A 26,945-nucleotide genomic window follows, 5' to 3' on the forward strand; every position below is an offset into this window, starting at 1 on the left:
TACAGTCATACTGCTGTGCCACTAGGGGGCTTCACGAAATGTCACAACGTTATTCACTTCATTCATAGTGAAGTAAAATGGACTCAGCCCACAATATCCGTGGTGGTGGTGGTGTTGTGAACATGACCAACTAATATACGTAGTTATATGAATATATACATATATATACAAAATGTTATATTAAGGTGACTAACGTAATAAGCAATAAATAATTACACAAAAATCTGACCAACGAATCTGCATTTTATTCCAATATCAAATAAACAAAAGATTCTACAAAGTATACACTGCTGTTACACCGGTACCCGAATTTCAAAACAAAAAAGAAATATCACTTAATAAATACCGTTTTTAGTTTAAATAAAACAACACGTGAGTATAAGAGTGGAGACGAAAAGTCTCTGCAACGTTCACATTCTATCACGTCACCTTTTCCGTGTTCTTGTATTATAAACAAGTTATCGCCGAAAACCGAAATGTAGTTGGTGAGATGTGTATATATATACTGACCGATGCAGAGATTTTCCATCCGCCTAGTGCTGTATCACACAACCTCCCGCTGGTTATTTCTTAAATTACTTTCTTTTTTTTAGATTTACATTCAGGTAAAAAACGTTTGGATCACGCGAAGAGTATAATTCTTAGATCAAAGTGTGCTCTTTGTTCAAATCCAGGTTACACCTTTGTATGTTTATTTCTAACGTTTTATTGTTATTATTATGCAAAGGAAAACTTCAAACCTATTCGTGAACCAACGTAGACTCCAATATGGCGACCACTATTATATGTTAACAGATAAATGCAAATTAATATACAGTTTTCGCCTCGAGGATAGTCTGAAGGCCACGAGGTGCAAAACTGAATTCAACTTCATTATATTTTGATTAAAAGCTTATAGTTTTCACAGTTTTACATGTAATACACTTCCAGAGCCTAGTAAAAAATAAAATATATTAATACAACCTTTCAAATGTTTTTTACTAGTGCTAATATTTTTCTTAATGTTAAAAATTGTTTCACAACACTGCAGAGATACGGTTTCATTTTGCTTTTGTAAATTTGTATATTTTTAATATAGTTACAAAGTTGTTTTTAAATCTCTAAGCACTTGTATAAATATACTCTTAACAATACAGGTTAGCAGAAGACGATCTGGACACTGATCCACTCAATTTTGTTTTTGTAACACTTGATTCAAATTTCTGCAGATTTAGGATTAATATCCGAATGTCAAACATTGCAAGAACTTTTAACAGCTAAAAACAAATTGAAAAACAACAACAAAGCATTACTTTCTTATTAAATCTTTCTGACAATAAACTTTCCTCATGATTCCTAGATCATCACATCTTAATCTCGGAGAGTGAATTCATTTGAATCAAAACGTCATTGAAATAAAATGATAAACATAATAGTGTATAATACATAATTTATCTGTAGTGTAAAATAGTAGGCTGGTAATAAAGTCAATAAGGGTATTAGACACGGTCTGTAAAATACTGAAAAATGTTTATAATACATGTATTACTCGTGCATTTCGTAATGACTACAAAGTAATAATTGTAACAGTAGTGCCCCTAGTGACATTCACGTAAATGTACTAAATGCATTCTAAATTATGCTTTCTTCATATAAGGCAGAACATATCACCCATTATGTTACGTTCCCCCATACAGGCTGCACAACATTAATCAGTATGTATCTAATTTTCTAAAGTCTACTCAGAAGTGTAAACTTATATTAACTAGGTATTGAACCTCTAATTACGTTTTTCAATTCTTCCGATACACAATAATCTGTCATGCTGTACTACTAGCACGTGTCCGACGTAAATTAAATAGCCTAACACTCCTTTTTAAGTATGATACATGACATACGTATCTATCAATACTTAAGATGTACACAATATACATATTTAACACTAAGTCTTAAACTTAGCCCAGTTTTATATGTACACAATACAAATATACAATACCATAAACTTTTAAAAAATAAAACAATAACCATACACAACTAACTCTGTAGCATGAAACACTATTCTACAAGTTAACATTTGGTAAAATCAACATCACAGTTTCATTAAACTAGTTGATCTGAGATTCTGCAATTTGATGTTTCATTAAAACTTGTCTACCTTTAAATATAAGGAAAACAGTTGATTTTTCTGGTATTTTGGTTATAAGTCCTTTTAAAGTACAATTACAAAAGTTTTAAACTTACTTTCATAAGGTAAAGTATTTACTTGAAAAAAAAAAATCTTACAAGCTAAACAGTTAAAATAGAAACGATCTGCCTACAGTTGTTTTTCTTCTAATATGTCTTACATTCTTTAATACAATACTGCATAAGACAAGTTTGATTGACACATACAACCATTTTTCTGTTTGTTTTAAGAAAACTCGGTGATTAAAAGAACATGGTAAAATATATTTTCAACAAAATTAGTTTTATTTTGTGAATTGTCACATACCAACTCTAGCAGCACTGAATACAAGTAGGTTTGGTTTAATCTGACTATAATATCATAGGGACTTAATGACAATATTAAATACTACCCTATCATAGGTTTGACACTATTCTTATAATTTTATTTCTAACAGTTGTAGCTTAGTTTAAATATATACTTTACAGATAATTAGACTAATACAAGTAGCAGTACAAAACTATTATACAGATGTGTAATAACTAACAAAAAGTGTTAGGTCAATGTATCTGGTTTATACTGGTTCTACTTTATTTAATAAATTTAAATGACATAGCAGTCAGTTTAGATAAATATTACTTTCAAAATGGTAATAACAGCAACTTTTACAGTATAAAAGCTCAATTTTAATTATTGCTATGTTTTGACCCACTGTATAGAGATATCATTAGTTCAGTAGGTTTCTTACTAAACATTAAATATCACTTCATACATTAATGAACTATATTTTAATATAATAACCTGCTAGAAGAAAATTTTCCATGTTTCTAACTTAATATATTAATAAGGTTTGGGTCAGTTTGTCCAAACTTTGGGCACAAAACAAAGAAAAATTATACATTGTTTTACTAACTTATTACAAGATACTAAATATGACATTTCTAACTCACAACATGTATGAAACCATGTTTAATTATAACCTAATGCTATAAAACCTGTTATTTCATAACAGCATAGAATGATTATCACTTTAATAATGCAACTATAAATATTCTTACAATTTCAAATCTGTACTCTCGTTATTTGAAACATAATATCAACTATCCCCAATCCAGATATTTCAAAGTATCCGAGTTACTTATATTTTATAATATTACTTTACCACATTATGTTCTGTATTATTTAAAATTTCGTAATTAACTTAAACTTACAAAATTACCAAAACTGATTTATTTACAGTGATTTTACAAACTTATAAGAGCTCTGTAAAAAAAAAAAAAAGATAAAACACATTGCATATACATATATATTACCTATATTAGGGGCTTACTGTTTTTTCTACACTGAAAAATTCAAATTACACACTTTAATGCTGTTTTCTTACAAGGAGTCTTGTTATCAACATAAAGACAAATTTTAACAAGAATCGATCACATAGCTGCTCATAAATATACTTTACTACATATGATCTTAATATTAAAGAATGATGATTAACTACCAAAACTAAACAATACATGGGTGGTGCGTTTCTATACTTTTGTTTACACTCAAATATAAATTGTATAGTCTACATCTTAAGTACAAGTCCATTCAAGATACAATATGAAAACCTGTCTTGTACTGACACTTAACCATGAAGACTTGCACATGTGCAAGTTGTAGGAGATTCAAACTAATGTAAACTACTTCAACAAATTTTAATAGAAGTCCAAAAACTCAAGCACTTTTCAATAGTTCATTATTTCTTTTTTTTTTATCTTCCTGAAGAAGAATAGTTAACTGTTCAAAGATATTTAGAGTTTCAGGTTTCTGTTTAGTGATTCTGAGTGCTGATTGCTTTATCAGAAAACTTAATCCAAAATATCTTTTATCCAAACACTCCTGGTCTCATAACTTAACATAAATAAATACAACTTAAAGTAACTACATACAGCATGTTTTTAAAATTCAATAGAACAGGATGTTTGGGATGGCTTCTTGATCTTACAAAAGGTTAACAAATCAAAGTCAATAGATGCCATGAAGCAAAGACCAAGAAAAGAGAGAATGATGGGGGAAAAAATTGCAGTAATTTCAGAACCTCCTGAGTGTTTGTATTCCTTACATACCTTCTTTTCTTGAATTAAATACTTGGAACCTTATATGCAGTTTATCATCTCAAACAGTTGTACCCAACATGGAGTCCGTAAAGGTAGTACCATCTCATTAAACAAGCAAGTTTTATAATACTGCTATTTTGAACTGCACACTCAGTTATATATATCTTTTATTGGATAGTAAAAAAAAATGGAAAAAGGAGTTAATAAGAACAGTTTTTTGAATAGACAAACATGGAGTCCATGGGGAAAAATATGGTACCTGGTGGAGAAAAGATTGGGAACCACTGGTCTAGAACCTTTAAGGTTTTACATGTAACTATTCAGGTTTTTTAAGTTTAAAACATATTCTACAAACTATTTGGATCATCCTCAACCTTCCTCAGTCAGTTTTGAAAATACATCATATGGATGTTTCTTTATGAACATTTATTAGAGTACAAAACAGAATGTTATTTTATATGGTACACCTTTACATAAGGGTAATGTACAGTGTTGTTATTTACATAATTAGAAGAATGTTAAGGTGGTCTGTTTATATAACATTATGGTTCATACCTTTTGTTCTTCAGACACTGCCAATGTTAGTACATATGTTAATGTGTTTTGTTTACACACAGATATCCAACATAAAAGTTTTGTTTGCTTACAGTTAAGTGCAAAGCAACACAACAGGCTATTTGTGCTCTGCACACCATGGATAATGAAGCTCAGTTTCTAACAGTATACAGCTATGCCACTTGAGCACCAAACCAAACAAAAAAACAAACAATCTTTAAAGCCACTGGCATTAGGCAGAAAAAAGGTATTTCAACTCAATGATTTAGGGAATACAATATGAAATGTGATCTTTACACATTCTGAGAAGTTAACATCTGTCATAAATGTAAATGTTAAGTGCTAGAGAAGAGGAGTCATTGAATAAGTTCTTGCTTGTTTAACCAATATGGTTAACCTTGTCCCCAAGGCTTTACACACAATCCATATTTTCACTGTTACTACTTATCAGTTCAAGATTCACAATATACTTTTCAGTTAAGTAATTATTAAATAGTTTACTTAAATAAGATTTTGCATCTAATACTAAACTTTGGAAAAAAACAAAAGTATGTGTCATCAATACCTTACTATACAGAGAAACACATTAATATAGGAACTGGTTTAGTACAAAAGAAAGACTTGTTTAATTTTACAGATACATATATTATCCAAACCAGGGGCTTAACTTATTTTATCAACCCTTACAGAAATTTATATCTCATACTAGTTCCTCCAAAAGGTTTTCATTAGAGTATTTTTTAATTCAGAGAAAAATAAACCATAGAACAAGACCCTTCTTTTATTTTAGTATCTATTAAGAGGTATCTCTTCAATCCAAGTTATTATTGTGCCAGTTAGATCAACTGTTTCTATCAAGCACTGGTTCAAAATAAAACCAGGTTCCCGAGGACTATGTTTAATTTTACTTTGAGTGTTACTTTACCATAAAGCTAATGCATTTTGTTTCTAATTTTGTTGAAGCATTTCAATTAGATTGTTCAAGAGAAAAAAATAATATATAACATTACTCTAAATGATTAACTCTACTGGATTTGAAATAACTAAGTTTTCTTGAGGCAAAACAGCAGACTAGAAGATTGTAAGGCACGAAGAAGAATCCCCTCTACACTATTGTAACATGGAAAAAATCTGTTTTTTAAACTGTCAGTGGTATCTAGTTTTACATGTTTTAATTTGAAGCAAACTGTAAAGATAACTTACAGAGGAGAACCTTTACTGACAGTGTTAAACTTGGGTTTGACCGGAGGCAAAGGACGGGGGGGTTTGCTACGAACCAAACTAGGGGAAGATAACACTTTTGTGTTGTCTGACCCTCCAATATGGATAATTGTACAGTACGGTTTTTCAAAAGACCGATTAACAGATACTTCTGGTTCAACATAAATGCTTCGAGATGAACCTTCTGGTGATTGTTTTTGGCAAGAGAGGACAACACAAGTCTTATTCTCTTCTGAGTCACTAGGAAAATCAGTTAGATCCCTATTTTTGTTACTAGTTTCATTGGATGGTGGAGTAATTCGGGGTGGCCTGTCTGGTGTTTTATCAGCTGACTGGGACGTAAGGAAGCTCCATCTATTCTGTTTGAATGCATGTCCTGAACCTGTGGTTTTCACATCTTTAGATATTGCTTCATCAATTTTTTAAATCTTCACAGGTAATTTTCTGTGATTGAAACAATCTCAACTTTTCACTTTTGTCTTCAACTTCATGTTCACACAGTCTTGATTTGTCCTCTTCATTACTGCCCAAAGTTTCAACAAGCAGCACTTTGGATTCTGCCAAGTTTTTTGTTACTGTTTCTTGGACCAAAAACTTTTGACCAGAACTTTTAAGGATTTTCTTATTGTCTTCTGGCTGTGACAACTGCTTGAAAGATTCAGAAAATTTAATTGGTTTTGCAAGTTTTTCTGGTTTGCTTGGTTTCTCAGGAGGTGCTAAAGATAAGTTCTCAATAGGATTTACGTGATTTCTTGGGGATATACCAGGAAGAGGAACACTTGATTTCTCAGTATGATTACTTAATTTTGTGTGGCGAGGGGCTAATGGCGGCTTTTCTCCTTTCCCTGATTTACGTTTATGATCTAAAGAATTGGTGGAATACAATAACAACTTTGTTGGCTTTTCTGGTTTTTGAGGTTTTTCAGCCCTGGTCAGATGAGACTTATCTATAACATTACCTGAGATATTTTCACGTGACTGTACAGTGAAAGGGCACTCTAGTTTTCCAGAAGGTTCAACAACCTTCTGTAAGCATGATGATGTTTCCAGGTCAACCTTTGAAAACTTCTCACAAGAAGTGGGTGGCACACAGTGGATGGAGGAATGTTTTCTGTGGTTAGGAGGTAATGTTTTTTCTGATATTCCAACATTTTCAATGTTCTGACCACCAGGAGTCGGAGGAGCAGGTTTCTTGCTTGGTCGATGTGTAGGTTTTGGACTGTTAGCTATTGGACTTGTAGTTAAACTGCAAAAAAAGAGAAAAGTACACATCAGATATAAAAATTAATTATGATAAATTATTCACCACAGTAGTATTGCAAGCAAGTTATAATGAAAAATGAAACACCTCAAATGTGTTTTTCTTCCTCTTTACAAGTTGTATCATCAATGGTGCAAGTTTATCTCTTGGTTTCATACTGACATTGTAACTAATAACTGGATTATGTGACACTACACTAAACTGTGCACATACTGCTATTGATAAAAATGTTTTAATATGTTTTTGGTCCTATCAGAGAGATGATACTGTGATAATTATAACTTTTAATAGTACAAGAAATCTCACAGGATTAAATTCAAGATTGGTTGGTTGTTTAGCATTTATTGGCTCAAATCAACTGGGCTATCTGCACCAAACAACCGGTAAAAATGTAAAATAGTAAATGCATTAAAATGTGTAAAAAGAAATCATGATAAAACAAAAGGTAGACCAATTTTCAAATTAAAATATTAAATAGAGTTAAAAAAACCAACAGTCCTTAAAAATTTAAAAACACAACTGAGGTGGATAGCATCATCATTCCTAATGACACTGTCCAAAGTCAAGGGTGAACCCATGGTAAAAATATGTTTAAAATGGTGCCATTGCTCTCGATCATAAAATGTGGGCTATTGTGACCTGAATCTTACACAGACCACACACTGGTGCATCAGTACCAGATAAAAGAAAGCAATGAGTTAAAAACCTGTGACCAATGCATAACCTAGCCATAAAAACTTCCTCCTTCTGATCCTTACAGAAGCAAGAAGCAAAAGAGCAATAAAAGCTTTAATCTAGAAAAGCCTGTTATCACATTGCTCATTCCAAGTTGACTGTCAGTTCGTGCAGAGCCGAGCCTTGAATACAAGACCACAGTTCATGTATGAGACAGGAATAACAGTCATAGTACCAGAGTAGACAGACTTAGCTGTGATGTCAGTAAGATCGTTCCTGTGAATACCAATGTGGCCTGACATTAAAAAAAACTAGACAGAAGTAGATGATAGAGAAAAATGAGTCAGTCAGTTTTGAATATTGAAGAGAACAGGATAAGAACTAATGTGAAGCAATTTCAGAGCCAATAGAGAGCTATGCAAATCAGAATAAATAACACAGATTGTGTACTGCATAATTTCTATGTAATCCAGGGCAAGAGAAATGGCATACAATTAGGCAGTGAACACAGAAACTGTAGAGGGGATTCTGTGTGCAACAACTGAATCACAACAAACCATAGCAGAGCCAACAGTCTCTCTTCATTTTGAACCATTCATATAAATGGAAGGAGAAGGATAGTTTGGAAAATGTTTGATAAATAGAAGGTGATACTTCCAGTCAGGAATATCTAAGTCATCAACATAGAGACCATTTGCAAGTGTAGGTAGGAGTTGTCCACTAATGGCATTATTCTTTATAATGAAAAGTGTAACATTCAAGACACAGCCTCAAGGAACTCCAAGTTCCTGTAGGAAAGAACGGAAAAGTGTCGCCAATTCATTAAAAAGAAATCAGTAAATGGCCATGCAACCCATAGAAGTAGAGGCCTCACAAAATGCCATACCTTCATGTTGTATCATAAGCTTTCTCAAGGCTAAAAAATACAGAAACAAGATGCTGCTTGAGAAAGGCTTCCCTGATTGACATTTCAAATCAAATTAGGTTGTCCATGGTGGAGTACTGTCATCGCAACCTTAACCGGGTGTGTGAGAGGAAATTGTTTGATTCGAGGAACCAAACAAGGCGGGTATTAACCATCCTCTCTTAGATCATACAAAGATAGCTCATCAAAGCAACTGGATGGTAGTTTGAAGGAATCTTAGGATCCTTCCCAGGCTTAAGAAAAGGGAGTAAAATAGCATAGCACCAAGAATCAAGAAAATCATTCTCCTGCCAGATCCAAGTTAAATACAACCAGAAGAATAGCAAGAGAGACAGAAGAGAAATGGTGCAGCATCTTGTAACGAATATCATCAGGTCTGAATGATATACTGCCAGACAAATGAACAGCAAGCTTGAGTTCCACAAGCATAAATGGATGATTATAGTCATAGAGACGATCAGCCCAACAGGAAAGAGGCAATTGATTTGACAGTGTCTTGATAGCTAACAATATGGGGGATGAAGCAGAAATGTTAGATACTCAATAAAAGCATCTGCTGAGAGTATTGACAAAGTTCTGGCCAGAAGTATACTGTCCACCAACCTTTCGAAATTTGTTCCATATGACTTTGGAACTGGTGGTAGAAGAGATGATAGAGTGGTATTTAATCCAAGAAAATTATCCCTGCCCTGTGGGTTACTGTCAACCCTCCAAGAAAAGTTAGAGAAAAGTGAAGGAGAGCAGATAAAAAGATCAATAGCAGTAAGAGACTGACTAGGTGCATGAAAATATGTATAAGAACCAGTACTGAAGAGAGATAAGTTGTAATCCAAAAGCATATGCTCGATGGAACAGCCTCTCCCATCAATATCAGCATCACTACAGAGAGGATTATGTCCATTAAAATCCCCAGGATTAAAAAGGGAGACAGTAACTGCTCAATGAGGGCATCAAAGTTTGATGGATTGCAAGTCTCTTCAAGAGCCAGATAGAGATAACAAATATCGATGGTATGATCCAAGGAAGCGTAGATGGCTACAGCCTCCAAGGGTGTATCAAGTGGCAAAGACAGGGTGGGCACATGCTGATCAATGAACAGTGCCACCACACCCTGCACTTATCCATCATTCAACCTGTCATTTGTGTACAAAGAAAATTGCCAAAGGTTACTGTATTGGCAGGTTTTAGAAATGTTTCCTGTTAGGAGAGACACACGGGATGGTAAAATTCAATCAAATTATCAATATCATCAATATTTGAACAAAAACTACAACAGTTCCACTGGATCAGAGTAGCCATTATATGGAGGAGAATGTGTGTGTGTGGGTGGGTGGGGGAGCCCTTCTGTTTTTGACCATGTTTTTTCTTTCTTGGACAAAGGTCTATCGACCTCCATGGATCCTGCCCTTGGTCAAGTAGGTAGGTCTCTGTCTGTGGACAAAGATTCCAGTGATTGAGGGCATGACTGAATGGTCATTTTAGTTCTCATGCATGCAGAAGAGGATGGACCCAAGGAAACACCCAAACTTGTTGCCAATTGAAGTGGAACAGGGCAGTAACTGATAGGAGTGGTAGGGATAGAGATGGAAGTAGGCATAGATTTATTAAGTCTTTTAACCATGGAGGGCAAAATGTTCTTCAGATGTTTTGCAAACAACTCTGCTGGAGACACGGAGAGATCTATGTGCACTTCCACTATGGCAATGGAATGGAGTGCAGCAGCATATGTCCAAGATGGAGCTGGGGACAATAATTTCTAAGCCTCCACCCATTTAGGGCAAGAAGTAAGAGTAAGAGGGTGTGGACCACTACAGTTAACACAGCATGGTTCTAGTTTGAACTTGTAAGTGTCGTAGTCTTTGCCACCACAATGAACGTTTGTTAAAAAAACTGACATGATGTTTTTGAATGGCTGCACTGTTGATACTGGAAACATCTGAGCAAATTGGGAATGTGTGGCCATACCTTACAGTTCAGGTAACTTGCTTTTACTGGATGTGGTAATGTAAACATCAATATCAGAACATTAGTAGGCACCATAATTCTATCTTTGTGAGTGGAGATTCAGCGCATTGTAGAAACGCCTTGACTAGAGAAACCAGCGAGGATCTCCAACTCAGGAATGTTCTTTAAATCCCTCTCAACTATAATTCCTCTGGAAGAATTCAAAATTGTATGTGGAGTAACCTTAATGGGTATACCTCCAATGGCCTTTGATTTTAACAGGACTTTGGTATGTTGTGGTGAAGATGTTTCCACCAAAATGTCTCCAGAGCACAACTTCTTTACTAATTTAGGGAAGCCAGCAAACCCCTCTAATCTCTTTTGAATAAAAAAAAAGTGGAACATTTGCCTTAAGGATTTCTTGGATAAGGTATGTATAATTAGAAATTGAGGTACAGAATCTGACTGTGATGTTGACTCTACAACAAAGTCTATGTGTGGTGGTTTTCCAATAACCTGTTGTTGTTGTTTTTTTGGGTTTTTTTTTTCATAAAGAGGAATATCCATAATAAAAATGCTACATATCAGTGCCTACTAATCCCACCCATCATGGTGCCTTACAAGGGTCCCACTACAATGCCAAACAAAGACACTGCAGCAATGCAAGTGTTTTGTGAGCATTATACCTGATCACCAGTATCAGACACAATGCCCACAATACCTGTTGAAAACATCCAACACTGGTACTCAGTTAACCCTAGCCTAAGTGGGCCAGCCAAATAACTATGGGAGGGGGGGAGTCGTCCCCACCCCAAGGCCAACCATCTACAGGAATTCAAGGCCAAAGTGGTGTGTTGGAGTTGGACCCCTCAACCACCAGGACCCTCTCCTCCGTTTCACAGGTCACCACACATGGCAAAAATGTGGGTGGATGTTTAGATCCTAGATAGATTACCTGGTAAACTGAAAGTACAGAATCCTCTCTGGGAAATCTCCCCATCATGTACAGGAATCCACCTGGTGGGGAACAAATTCGAGAGGTTTGTAAATAGTTTCACATCCTTCCTCTCCCTTGCCAGTCCAATATGACCCATAACAGACCCATTTGTCTTTGTCTTACTGTTTTCATAGTGACAATATTGCTGTATTTATTAATAAATGGTGTTTCTGCAACTCTTTGATAATTTGACTTTTTTTCAACCTGATGAACTCAGAAATCAGAGAGATAATCATACATAAACTCCATCAGTCAGTATTTTTAAAATCTCCAGTTTTAGGAGCCTAACTGAGGGAAACACACATACAAGTTAGAATATACTACATAATTAAATAAAAAAACAGTGTCAGTTTTAACATGTAACAACAAAAAAATTAAAGCCTAGTTTGATCTTTTTTAATTTTTTGAATCATGATGTACAACAGGAACATAACAACCAACCAAATTTCCAGATTCTGAAACAATGATAACTGTACTGTATTTTGCTACATATATAAACCTATAACACAGTTCTTGTTATCTCACTAAGCACAAAGTAACATTAGGTCAAATTTACTACAACTTTAACAGATGATCAAGGTTTATCCATTAAGCAAAAATGATGGGACAAAATACATGATGATAGAGACAGTTCTGACACAGTCAATGTAGTACATAGAACAAGGAATGTGATTGGCTGCCAGTGTTGTGAAACAATACAAGTTGATAGAGACAGTACTAACACACTTAATGTAGTACAGAGAGCAAGGTATTTTCATTGGCTGCTAGTGTTGTGAAGTAATACAAGTTGATAGAGATAGTACTGACCTTTAAATCCATCACTTACAGGAAAGTTAAGTAGAACATCATACAGTTTTGATTGACTTATCCAGTCAGGAGTCAAATGGTTTGCTATACACAATTTATATCACAACCATTAGTAATTTAAGATAGTATAACATTTGTATTTGATTAAAAGCACTTTAAATCATATTTTTATATTTAGACTGATATAAAAATTGTGTAAGTATGGCTTTCTTTCATTTTCAGCTATATTATATTCAAACATTCACTATATGACATTACACCTTTGTGCATATCTTTTATGTTGGAAATCCTGTTAGGTGTGTGTGTGTGTCACAAAATGGATTAACATTTAAATGAATGTTGTTTCCTAGTTATAAATTAGGAATCCTCAGACTTTTTAAAATTCATTTGCTTTAAATTAAAAATGCTATGACAAGTGCATCTTATTCTTTCTGAATACCACTCTTATCTTGAATCACACAAACAACATCAAACAGACAAGTCGGTGACCTGTTGGGTAGGCTTCCTCCTTGGTCAGGATCCCAGTCTCCGTTACACGTTGGGTACTTTTGCTGGTTGGCTGGTGCTGAGTTTTTACTTGAATCTATTGAAACTTGTGGTGATGTAATATAAAATTGCATTTCTGAAAAAAAGATAAAAGCTAAATCATGAAATCTTCAAAGAATTTGCCTTTTTTAAATATACTATAAAGAAACAAAAACAGAGCTAAGTTTTTAAAACATGGAACTGATAATAACAAAGTGGAGAGAAATAAAGTAATCCTATAGTCTGAAGTCATATATGTAATGTAAGTTTTAAGGATTAATTTAAAGTAAAACCAAAATAACTTGAGAAATTAAAACCACCAAAGATTACAAAAAGAAGATATTCTGCTTAACACAACATAATAGGATTGTTTACTCGTGTGAATTATCCAGTTGAAATGTAGAATATTTTCTTCTTTTTTCTAATCTTTGATGGTTTGGTATTTAATCTTTCTCAAAGAAGTTAAGATATCATGTGTTATGAATAATTTAACAGAATTTACCTGTTCATTATTTGTTTCACCTACTGTAGTTTGTGTGACATTTCACAACACTTTTTTCAAACATATATAATCTGTTGTTAGTCTGAACTTTGAACTACTCTCATATAATCTGCAGATCCAATAACTTTGTTGTTAAAAACAATGCTAAATAATGTGCAATCTGTGTTAAGTCCACCAAGGATATAACAACCAGACTGATAAGTTCAGTAGGTGAAATGTTCCAAGAACTTAAATTTCCCTTATAGGATAGTGACTTTTTTGTTCACTTTGCCTCACATTAAATAGATTTTTCTCTATTTTGACTCACTGGTAACATATGAATCTGGTAAAATGATAAAATTATTAATTTATATCTGCCATGAAATGAAAACTAACTTAAAATGTGACAACTAAAATTTTAAATTTCAACTCCAATAATTAAAGATGGCCCTCCAAATAGTGTTCCTATTCTTTTCCAAACTGCAAATATTTATCTTTTCAGAAGAATAAAAGGACAAATTTTTGAACATGCAAGATAATTGAAAAACAGGCATTGTGATTTGGATTATCTCCACATAAATGAAGGATGCTAATGTTTTGATTTGATTTCCTCAAAATTTACAGGCAATGAGCAATAGCTCGGTGAATTCCTATATACGGAATAAGTACCCTTTCTGCCAAGTTCCCCTAATAAAACTTGATTTCCTCAAAGTGTAAATTTCAACTCCTTAAGTGTTATAAGTGGTTAGTAGAAGAGGAAGTTTATGTATGTCTTGGATGTGTTCATAATATTGCTACATCTATGACTGTCATTATTAAAGTGGTTAATGGAAGAAAAGATTTATATGGTGTAGGCAACATTGGTGGTAAAAATGCATGCAAAGAGTTTGAGAAAAAGAAAAGGTAAAACCATTTGCTGTGGTTCACCTCAAGAAGCAACTGAAGGCAGTCTGAAACCACTGCTCAATAAACCTCATGTTTGACGACTGACACAAAGCATAGAAGTCGTCAACATAAAGGCCATTTGCAACAGTAGGATGAAGTTATGTAGTGATAACAGCTTTAATCTTGATACTCAAGACACAGCCTTGTGGAATCCCAAGTTCTTGTGTGAAAGACTAAGAAAATGTTGAACCCACACGACCTTTGAATTGCCTGTCAATTAAAATGTTCTGAATAAAAATGGGTAGATGGCCATGCAACCCATACATATGAAGGTACAAACTAAATGGTGTATCTACACGTAGTTTAGTAAGCCTTCTCAAGATTGAATAAAACAGAAACAAGATGTTTCCTCTTGAGAAAGGCTTCCCTGAAGGAAGTTTCATGTCAAATCAGGTGGTCCATGATGGAGTGCCATTAATGGAACCCACACTGGGTAGGCGATAGGAGGTCATTTGATTCAAGAAACCAAATAAGACAAATACTGACCATCTTTTCTAAAACCTTACAAAAACAGCTAGTCAATGCAATTGGGTGATAATTAGAAGGAATTGTGGGACTCTTCTCAGGTTTAGAAAAAGGGAGGACAGTAGCCTGGTACCAAGCATCAGGAAGCATGTTCTTCTGTCTGATCCAGTTGAAGATAACCAGAAGAAGAGCAAGAGAAAGACACAAGAGAGATGATTCAGCATTTCATAGTGAACATCATCAGGTCTGACTGATGTACTATGAAACTGATAAAGAGCAAATTTGAGTTTCATCAGTGTAACGGGGTGATTATAGGCACAGAGACAATTGACCCTAAAAGAAAGATGCTGAAAATATCTGAGGGTTGGAATTATATGACCAAACTTTACAACCACATAACCTGTCATGACAGTGGCAGGTGGACATGACAACATAAATGTGAAAATAAGATCACTGGTAGGCAGCAAAGTTTCTTCTTTACAAGTGGAGATACTTCTCACTGAAGAAACCAGCAAAGATGTTTGACATGTTCTTCAAATAACTCTAAACAAGAACTCCCTGTGAGGAATTAAAAGTAGCATGGAGAGTTACCTCAATGGGTAGATCACCAGTCACCTCTGAATTCAGGAGCAGTTCACTGGTTTTGGCAAAGATGTTCTAAGAACCTAGCTTCTTAACTGACTTTGGAGGGCCAGTAAGCCCCTATAATCCTCTATGAATAAAAAGGGGAAATGCTTTCCCTATGATTTTGACTGTCAAAATATGCAAGATAAAAACATGGTATAGGTACAGAATGAGTTAAAGATTGCCATTCAGAGTCTTAAAAATGTGGTCATTCACCAATTACTGGTTTTATATTTTTAAGGGTTTAGGGAATCCATAATGAAAGGAAAATGGTTCAGTGACCGCTGATCCCCACCAATCATGCAGTCCTCTGAGCGGACTTGCTACAATGCTAAAAACTTATAATACATAACCTTCCCTTGCCACATGTAGGAATCCACCTCAATGGGGTGTTAAATGGAAGAGGAGATTTATACAAATGTCTTGGATGTGTTCCTATTATTACCACATCTGTCACTGTCACTGCTGAAGTGAGCAGTAGAAGAGATTTATGTAAGCATTTTGAATGTGTTCCTAGTATTACAATACCTGTCACTGTCATTACTGAAGTGATTAGCAGAAGAGGAGATTTATTTAAGCATCTTGAATATGTTCCTAATATTACTATATCTGTCACCAATACTACTGAAGTGGTTAATGGTAGAAGAGATTTATTAAGATGCTGTCTCTACCATAGACTTTCAAAATAAGTTTACAGTTTTGAATAGAAAAGATAAACTGGAATATATATATATATATTTAGAGGTTAGGGGTCCATAGGAAAGAAAAGATATCTTGAAACAAATAAAAACAAGCGTAAGAAGTTTAATTACTCAATCATCTGATTTATGTTTACTTGTCAAAAAAATTAAACACCTATTTATACATTTTTTCAAATGTGTCTTAATGAGTTATTCCATTAAATTGCTTTGAACAAAGAGCTGAAATACTATACAAACAGTTTAGAAGATATGGAGAAAGCAAAATCTAAAAATTAAAATAAACAAGGAACATGACATACCTCCGGGGAAGAACCAATCAGCATGGCTTACTAAGGAGTCAACAATGGCACTGTGCACGTTGGCGACTGACATGTTCTTACTACAGTAGAGAAACAATTATGAAAGATGGTTACCTTAATCCATGAAAACAGAGGGAATAATTCTTTTATATTATAAAACTAAGAATAAAACTAGATAACATTTTCACACAAGGTATAACAGAAGAACAGGATTAAGATTAGATAACCCTTTCACACACAGTAAAACAGAAGAACAGGATTCAGATCAGAAAATTCACAGAAGGTAAAAATGCAAGGAAAATAAAACTGGTATAAAAAAAATAGAAGCAGAAAATAAAATCACTTCACTAATTACTACTACGTTTTGAAAGTTCCCGATAACAAGAAATCCATGTCAAGGTAGAAGAAGTGTGGATAGTTGCTATTGTTTGTAATTAAGAACAAAGCTACACAATAGACTGCCTCTGTTTTGCCCACCACAGGTATCAAAACATAATTTTTAGTGTTATAAGTCCTCAGACATACTGTGTGTTACTGGGGTGCTAGAATGGAAAAACTACTGAAACAAACAACAAACGTGTTCAAATTCAAAATCCTTATTTTATAGTTTAGAAACAAGAATAAAGATTCTTAATAAAAATTATTGAAACTATAACTTATCTTTTTTAAGTTATTTGTGACTTATGAGAAACAGTCATAAAAATATGATTTAGTGCACTAATGAAGAGTTCAGATATGAAGAGAATAAACAACATATTAAGCTATTACAAAGCCCCTGAATTTAGGTAAGAAACAGGTTAAGAGATTACAAAGGCTTTAAAACTTGTACAAGTTGTAAACATTTTCTGTCAGGAAACAAGACTACAGGGTTAAATGAGAACCACATAAATTAATTTTTTTTTTCAAGCATGTGATACAGTTGTATCAAGTTTTTAAGAAGTTCTATTGAAACCATTTACAATTAGCATCACAGAGTGAAACAAGTTATAACTACATCACTATAATATTAAGTACTCAGTCATAAAATACAACTTCTGTGAGGTATTATTTTTGTTAATTGGAATAAGTATTACCAAATGTATAAAATGTACCTACCTAAACTGCATGGTGACCTGATCAGGTCCCCAGATAAGGTTAGGAGCAAAGACTATGGCTATATTTTGAGGTGACATCTTGTTTACATCAGAATTGGTAGCTAACTTTGCTAGAAATTTAATGATGTACCTGCAAATTTTAATTTCAAATTACTGATAATTTATTCAAGATAACACTTGTGTGCGTGCTGTAACATTTGTACGTCACAAGATAACACTTGTGTGCGTGCTGTAACGTTTGTACGTCACAAGATAACACTTGTGTGCGTGCTGTAACGTTTGTACGTCACAAGATAACACTTGTGCGTGTAACGCTTTGTACGTCACAAGATAACACTTGTGTGCGTGCTGTAACGTTTGTACGTCACAAGATAACACTTGTGTGCGTGCTGTAACGTTTGTACGTCACAAGATAACACTTGTGTGCGTGCTGTAACGTTTGTACGTCACAAGATAACACTTGTGTGCGTGCTGTAACGTTTGTACGTTACAAGATAACACTTGTGCGTGGCTGTAACGTTTGTACGTCACAAGATAACACTTGTGTGCGTGCTGTAACGTTTGTACGTCACAAGATAACACTTGTGTGCGTGCTGTAACGTTTGTACGTCACAAGATAACACTTGTGTGCGTGCTGTAACGTTTGTACGTCACAAGATAACACTTGTGTGGTGCTGTAACGCTTGTATCGTCACAAGATAACACTTGTGCAGTTACGTTTGTATGCTACAAGATAACACTTGTGTGCGCGCTGTTACGCTTTGTATGCCACAAGATAACACTTGTGTGTGTGCTGTAACGTTTGTACGTTACAAGATAACACTTGTGTGTGAGCTGTAACGTTTGTACATTACAGAGCAATAAAATTAATGTTATCATTCAAGTAAGGAGAAAATGTACTTAGTACTTCAAGCACTGTAACACCACAATTAACACTCTTCTAACTTTTAGAAATGTACATCATAAAAATCATGAAAATAAATACTGTAAAACCCACTTGCATCACATTATAATATTTTAATGTAAGCAAACACATTTACTTTAAAAATGTTCACACCATTAATATTTTGAACAATTATGATAAATTCCCCAATGGATAATCTCCGACATACACACGAAAACACAGAACACAAATCCAAGGAACAAAATACTTGTGTGTGTGTAAAAAATTTGTACACTGATAGTACACACACACACACACACATGTGCACGCTTCTGGGTAAATGTTAATGAATATTGATATTTTCATAACATCACCAACAAATATTAATTATATAAAACTTCTTTAATTTAATTGTATTTACAGAGAGAGATAGTTTGATTAACTGAACAATTATGTCTGTTAAGGTTAACACTTGAATGTGATAGAAGTTATAAACCCACCTTAGATTGTTACGGTTGGTTTCAGGAAGACGCAATAGAACCTGCCACAATGCTTGAAGTCTTGCCTCTGGATCAACTATTCTATTACAGATATAAAACTTGTTTCAGCATAGAAATGTTCTTAAAAAAATAGGTTTCCATTTTGTTTTTGATTCTCAAATATTTAGAATTTTATTTCAGTACTCAGGTTAAATGTGACACTGCAGTTACAGTATACAAGTAAATGTTTTACATAACTGGCACATTTTGTTTTTGTAGTACCAGAATAGATAGATACTGTAGCTTTGTTGATCAGATTCAGTAGAGATGTGACTTTTAACATGCTGTGGCTATGTTGATCTGACTTAAAAAATGTGATTTTAACATGTTGAAGCTATGTTGATCTGACTTAGTAAGAATGTGATTTTAACCTGTGATACACTGTCCAGAAACTAGTTACAACTTATAATTAAGTAAGCTTAATGTAAGTTCCTAAACTCATAATGAACCTAGGATTATAAATGAAATTAAGTGGAAGATTTGTTTTTTGCATGTTGTTTGAGGGTTTACTTTGTACAACTTTAAAGGGTGTGTGTGTGTGTGTGTGTGTGCATTTCATTGAAATGAATATGTTTTAAACAATTAAGAAATTCACTTGACATGAAAAGTTTAAATTTCCTATATACTATTTTAATACTTATGTTCTACTGCTTTATATGTGCAAGACTTTATACAAGTTAATGACTTGTAGAGGAATTTGGAAAAGGTACAGGTTTACATTATACACACATACATGGTACAAGCAGAAAATGTTGTAAACTTTGTAATATAACTGAATGCAGTAGTTAATATGTAAAGAAAATACTAAAGAATTAATTTATAAAACAAACAGACATGTGAATGCTGCTTTATTAGAAACTTTTCTATTAAGTTTAGTTTGTATAGAAATATATGTATCACTGAAGAATGCTAGAGTGTCAAAACTTTAACAATATTTCCCAGTGGAAAAATTTCTTTCACTTTACATATAATACTGAAACACTTACTTAGCTGCATTTGTCCATTCTTCATAAAGGTCAAATGTCAAGAGAGGTTCAGGTAGTTCACGCAAATAAGACTTAAGAGCTCCTGACCAAAACAATACACACATGTACCACATTTTGACTTTAAGTAATGACACAAAATCATAATTTATATGGAAACAACTTTTCAAGCAAATTTACATGGAAACAACCTTTCAAGCATTTATAAAATATCACAAATTATGGAATGTAGATCTGGTCTTATATATATCATAATAAAATATATGTAACAACATTTAATGGAGCATTATTCATGAAGACTTGTTTACTTAAGCACGGTTCCACTTTATATATGTGATTTTTGAGTTCCTTTCATGGTAATAATGATTTATTCTGTCAATGAAATCAAATTTCTCACTTAAAAATAATACTACAAGTAATTTATCATTCCTCTTATGGAACTTCAACATAAAAAAAAACGTGAAACAGCAAAATCAATTTATTGTAATAACAACAGTCCTGATACACTTTTCTAACTTGCATTTGTCATAGTTAAAGTATTATTACTGGTGAAAACTCATACTGCAAAAAGGAAAATCTGAGAAAAGTGATACGACCAGTTTTCAGGTTTGTAGTAACATATAAAATATAATATGCCAGTTAGTTTTCTTATTTAAAAAAAAGGGGAAACATTAATTTTATGTTTAAATATTACTGTAACAAAATTAACTTACTGCCAATAAACTTGAATATTGATAGTACTTGTTATGAGAAAGCAACTAATGTTTCATTTACCAATTTAGTCTGAGCTGTTAAGGTTGATAAGCAGAATACTAAAATAATACCTGCAACACAGTGGGGATCTCGAGCATACTCTTCCAAGTCAAATATAATGCCAGCATCAAAGGAATTCTACAACAAATTTAAAGTAAAAGAACTATGAATGTTATAGTTACCATCAAAATCAACACTCACTGATAATTAAAAGCACTAGCACATACATGTTACTTAATGTCAGAATAATATATCTAGTTTCTAACCCAAAATATTGAACTAAAATTAAATATCTAGCATAATAAATACTGAATTTGTATTCTACTTACATAAAATACTAGTTTAAGAAATACTTTTTCAGCTGTATATTATGTTTAACACAGGAATAAGTAGGAGTGTAAGAGTGAAATTAAGAATAGTAATTAATCTGTTCTAAAGATTTTGTTTACAGCCAGTGCTTTCCTTTTCTTCAAGACTTACTTCATGAATGTAAATACATGTAGAAAATAAAATCACAGTGAGAGTTTAAAACTATTGAATTTGCTTTGTTGAAAAATTGCTCCAGGGAATACTCACTTTCAATTTTTTTGCTTTCAATGCACTTCCAGCTATTCTAAAGAGACCCTGGTAAACAGGAAAAAGGTGGAAGTTCAATACTGGTTTTTCACATTTGTTACTACATATGAAAATAATATTTTAAATTGACTATACATATGTTAGTGCAAAAGCCTTTTTTCTTTAAAGTTCTCTCCAGCTATGCTGTGGTTTTAGTATTGTTTCTTGTTTTATATCTGCTTCCATGTCTAGCTTTCCATAACAGGGTTTCAGTCTCCATCCTGGTTTGTTTTTTTTGTGAATTCCAAATTTTATGTTATACAAAGAATTTATAGCATTGTTAAAACATTTAAATATTCCTATAAAATCTCCTATGAATATGGAAAATTATCCTAAATTATACCTGATTGGAGATCTTCTGGATACCAGTTTGTTAGCAAAATATCTAGGCCTAATGTAATGATTCTGAATTATGAAAAAATTGTTCCAATGAGCAAACTATCCAAAAGGCTAACAGACAAAAAACAGAGAACATCCACAGAAAACATTATTAAAATTTATAAACAATATAACAGAACAGTATCAGAATAAGCATGCCCAGCATGGTTAAAATCTAGCAAAAACATATCTTAAGAAATTACAAATAATTCAAAATTCAATGCTTGTTATTAGAAATATATTTAAATTTTACACTTATTTTTTCCTTTCTTTAAATATCAATTTCATAACAACATATCAGAAGATTACCTCCTCATCCATTCCATTCTCAAGCAAAGAACAAACACACATTTCTATCACTAATGCTATTTCTCGATCTGTTACCCTTAGATGTTCATCTAGTGAGACCCCATAGACTGATTTGTGGTTAAAATTCCCTATAAAGAAAAAGGAATGAACAAGAAACAAAGAAAATACCTTTAAGTTGTTCATCACAAAAACTTAAAAATGTACAAAACATTACTTCATTTCTGAAACTGAATATTTTCCAAGACCTACAATATTCAAGTTACAATATCTTAAGTACAATAGGAATCAACAAAGATTTCAAATAATCCATGCACAAAAAAAACCCTAATGAATTCCTAAGCAAAAAACTAACCATTCAAAGTATTGATTACACTGTATTATGCACATATGTAATAATAATATGCTAAAAAGATCATAACATTTCTGGTATAACAGTTCAAAAAATTTCTAAAACAACCTTTTTATTTACTACCAACCAACTTGATCACATCAATGGGGCTAACCCCTAGATGGCTCCGACTATCACTACAAGATTTCTCTAAATTACTTGAGTGGTTTGTATGCATCCATTTTTGATGTTTTAATAAATATATTCAAAATTTTATAAGCAGTAAATATATCATGTATGTACTTAAATATCTTTTCAACCCAACAGATAGTGCTGCATATTGATGAACAGACAAATGACAGTTTCTAAAAGCAAAATATATACTTTACACAGATGTTCATTAACAAGTCAACAAACAAGAGTATTAAAAAAATTATGAATTTCAAAATGAAGTAGGGATCCAATCACAAATTTATAAAACTTAATCTTTACTTTAGCCTACAGATAAGTGTATAAAGCTACCACAGTAAGAACCTCTTTTGTAATAGTTAAGAACAGACAATTTCTCTATTAACCACTTCACTGTGGGAGTAGTATTTACTTACTGTTCAAAATTTACTTTTTAAGAATTTGTTTGTAATTTTGAAGTTAAAGTTTTAAGGCCATTAATGTAGGTTGTTTAAAAGTTAATAATCCATTTGGAAACCAACTGGATCATAACATCATATTGATCTTTCAGTATGCCTGCTGCTCTCAAGTTCATAACTTATCAAGTCTTGATAGACATGTGCAGTGCACATCTGGTCATAGCCATGATTTCTCTGGGATGATAAGGAGGAAACCTCTTGTATGAAAGAAAGTATAATTGATTCTTCTTTTCTATTTTTAGGTTTATCATTTATAAACAGCAATATTCAGCTGTAAAAAGAAAGCAGAAATAGTCAGGGGATCTCTGGGATTCATCCCTAAACTCCTGTGAAAACATTATCCTGCTGAATATATTTGGAAGTTACATAAACTTTGTCATGTTGTCTATACAACATAGAACCATTAGAAAATTTGGGAATTCCCCTGGGATGTTTTATATGCACAGTCAAGGCATATACATTGATGTAGAGATACAAGATAGATTACTGGTGTGCATTGTACAAATACACATAATACCATAAACCCTGTAGTACAGCAAAGAGCTAAATAAGGGAAAAAAAGGAAACTGTGGTTATAAGAGCCATTCTTGAAATTACAAATACCTACAATGTTATATAATAACATTACACTCTTGAAATTTTCTTTTTTGTAACAAACAGTACTGGAATACGTTTAACAACCATAATACCCAAAGAAAGAACTGTACAGTACAAATGTATTATGTATAAGAAGTTTTTACCCTACTTGTGCAGTGCAAATACTGTACCATATTTAGCATCAACTGTTTATCCCAATGCTAATTAAGACTGTTTTATAAATATGAAAAAACCGACAATAACTCGTACCTCCTACCTACAAACACATTCTTAACTATTTATAACCTCATATTTATTTCAACAAATTTGTTACAATCAATAACAACTTATTTACATTCTAGTTTGATAAAATTTAAAACAGTTAAATTTGACAATACCAATCTGTTTCACTATCTTTCATGATATCTTGCTGTTTATAACTTGTCTTAAGTAATAAGATAAAAACTAATATCTTCTTGAAATAATAATATATTGCCTTATTCATATAACCTCTAGAACCTTCTAACTGAATATTCTGTTAATGTCTCTACCCTAACATTAACTGTAAAGAAAACAATTTATGATGAAAAGTTGAAAAACTTGAAATAAAATGAATATTACAATTTCTTCCTCTGCACCAAGTACACACTTGATCAGAAAGTTCCAAATTACTTATTTTAACATTTTAATTTGTTTATGGTTTTTATTGACACACTGTATATTACCAGAAATTAATGTTTGTAAAAAGAGCAATAAACCAGAGTGGAAGCTGGTTAACTGTTTCCTGTAGAAGCACTCTAGCTAGTATAACATTAAAGTTTAATTCAGCTATACTGATAAATTTATAATTTTTATGTTTTAGTCATTTAAGTATTTATCAATAAATTGAAAATACACATAACAAAAACAAGGATTTCTATTATTCACAACAATCTGAGCTCCTTGAACTTCACTAAAAAACACTTAACATTCTACACTAAGTCTCGTTCAGTCTCACAAACTTGGATTTCAAAAAATATATTTATGTAGCTTTCAAAGAAGTATTCTAGAGCACAATAAATATGTCTAAATTAGAATAAAATGTTCCCCTAACTGCTACAGCAGATATAAAATTTTGTTTGTCAGAGTAAATAAACAATCATATGATAAAACATTCAAATCATGGGAATACTATCCTTGTTGAATTCAAAAGGACACTTGTTAATTTAATATAGAGAATTTTCTCTTTATACTGGTTACAAAAATATCTGTTAAGATGTAAAATTCATTAGTAAATAATCTCAAAAGTAAGAGACAGATAGAGGGAGGTAACACTTCTCTGGGAGGTTTGAGATATTTATTGATATCTGTCTCACAATAAACTAGGTAAAACGTTCACATTTTGGGTCCCTGCTTGTAATTATATACAACTTTTACTTCTAATTGGTTAGAAATTGGAAAAGTTTATCTTAGAAGTGTGACAACTCAGAAATGAAAAATTTGGAGGTCAGGGGCATCACATGACACAGAAAAATGAAACTTTTTTTAAATTTTAATTTGAAATTTTGAAGTTGTAATTTAAGTAGTATAAAAATTTGAATTATAACATGTTCTCACGAGACATTTATTGGCATAGTAGATAATGAAGTTGCTTAATTAAACTTTGAATGTAATGCTGTGAAATGTCATGACATGTACACCTTGATCTTGTTATACAGAAGTAATTGATGAAATACTATAAAAAAACTGCATTATTTGACCTTTATTTTAACTATCTATTGAACACAAACAATTCATTCCAATTTATGTGCTTAAATTTTTAAATGTAAAAATATGTTTAATATCTGAATGGTATATAAATTTTCTAGATGAACTTTTATAAACAAATGAACACTTGAATATTTTAACAAAACTACACAAATGTTTCAGTTTATATTTTTCTATCTTTCATACTGAGATTCACTGAATACAGTTCTCACAAAATGTTACCTTCTACTTATCATATCAAACTCCTAAATACATCAAAACAAATATTTAATATAATGACACTTGGTGATTTATTTTAATCTATATTATCATCCCTTTCATCAGTCTTGCTAGTTTTTTAAACAGGTTCAACTTGTGAAACAACTAAATCACATCAGCAGTTACACCTTCCCTGAATTTTTAAAAAATAAATAGGCCACTAGGTGTACAAATTGACATACTGTGTTGAATATAAACTTTATAGGACTGTCTTCCATATTGTTTGGAATGACAAACAAAGAACATGTGTCAAATTAAATTAAACAGATACTCACTAATATCACTGTCTAATAAGGGAATACATTCTTCTAAAATATTCAACATTTTCTGGTGATAATTTGCTTGAAACTTGTACCAGTCCACAAACAATTTGGCAAATTCAGGTTCTTTTTTAAGAAGTGCATACATCTCTGCTGCCAAGGTATCCTAAAATGATGTTGGTAATACAGTGTTATTAACAATCCTATTACATTTAAATACATCATATAAAACACATGTACAGTTTACAAAAATAAATAGTGTCTTTTACTTCATATGGCATGGCTCAAGTCTAAAGAAAAAGTTGCACTGTTTAGCATAGGGAAGGCAACTGGCTCGCAGCAAAGCTCCCATGACCAAAAGGGCAAGCACATTCATTGCTAGGTCTCAATCCCGTGATCCAAAGATTGAGAGTTTAGTATCCTAATTACAAGGCCAGGATCCACTGTTATAAACAGTTGCTTATGTCACATTATGATCTGTATTGTAAATCAATAACACCTAATAACACTGTTAAAATAAGTTGAATGTGAACAAGAATTTATTTTAGATGTGATTTTTGTCTCCATGTTTTTAGGGCAACTTTTGAACACAGAAGGTTGGAAGGAAAAAAAATGTTGGTTGAAAGGTCATACATAAATCCAGTTTCATATCCATTATTTCAGCTATGTGATACTTGAAAGTCTAGAAATGACTTGTAAGAACACACTTCTACTTCTTCTTAACCAAAGTGCATGGTGGGCTAAATGGTCAGGTCAGAGATCATTCTGGTTCAAGCATATCAATCCCTAATTTCCCATAGATGACCAGAGGGAAGGCAACCAGTCAGCAGCACCATCCACCTGAAGTGACTATCTAAACAAATGGTGTAACTTTATATGCAAAAATGGCTCGTTTGGGTTGAGAAAATA

The 26,945-nt window shown here is 32.7% G+C and overlaps 1 protein-coding gene across 4 annotated transcripts in view; it reads right to left on the reverse strand.

Moving 5' to 3' along the window:
* Positions 1-228: 228 nt before the first annotated feature.
* Positions 229-26,945, reverse strand: part of LOC143254943 (rho GTPase-activating protein 44-like) — a 72,418-nt gene continuing 45,701 nt past the window's right edge. For 2 of the 4 annotated variants that reach the window (XM_076509852.1, XM_076509853.1), the window contains 10 exons: positions 26,052-26,202; positions 22,222-22,349; positions 21,496-21,543; positions 20,991-21,057; positions 20,170-20,251; positions 19,145-19,225; positions 17,763-17,891; positions 16,668-16,747; positions 13,117-13,249; positions 229-7,264 (listed from right to left, as the gene is read on the reverse strand). In XM_076509852.1, coding sequence (XP_076365967.1) covers positions 6,433-7,264; positions 13,117-13,249; positions 16,668-16,747; positions 17,763-17,891; positions 19,145-19,225; positions 20,170-20,251; positions 20,991-21,057; positions 21,496-21,543; positions 22,222-22,349; positions 26,052-26,202 — 1,731 coding nt within the window. In that variant the 3' untranslated portion in view covers positions 229-6,432. Of the gene's footprint in view, positions 7,265-12,627; positions 12,712-13,066; positions 13,250-16,667; positions 16,748-17,762; positions 17,892-19,144; positions 19,226-20,169; positions 20,252-20,990; positions 21,058-21,495; positions 21,544-22,221; positions 22,350-26,051; positions 26,203-26,945 lie in introns of all 4 variants that reach the window. The other 2 variants (XR_013030379.1, XM_076509854.1) reach the window with 2 other exon arrangements.

Source organism: Tachypleus tridentatus, chromosome 7 (genome assembly GCF_004210375.1).
Source record: "Tachypleus tridentatus isolate NWPU-2018 chromosome 7, ASM421037v1, whole genome shotgun sequence".
Classification (NCBI taxonomy): Eukaryota; Metazoa; Arthropoda; class Merostomata; order Xiphosura; family Limulidae; genus Tachypleus; species Tachypleus tridentatus.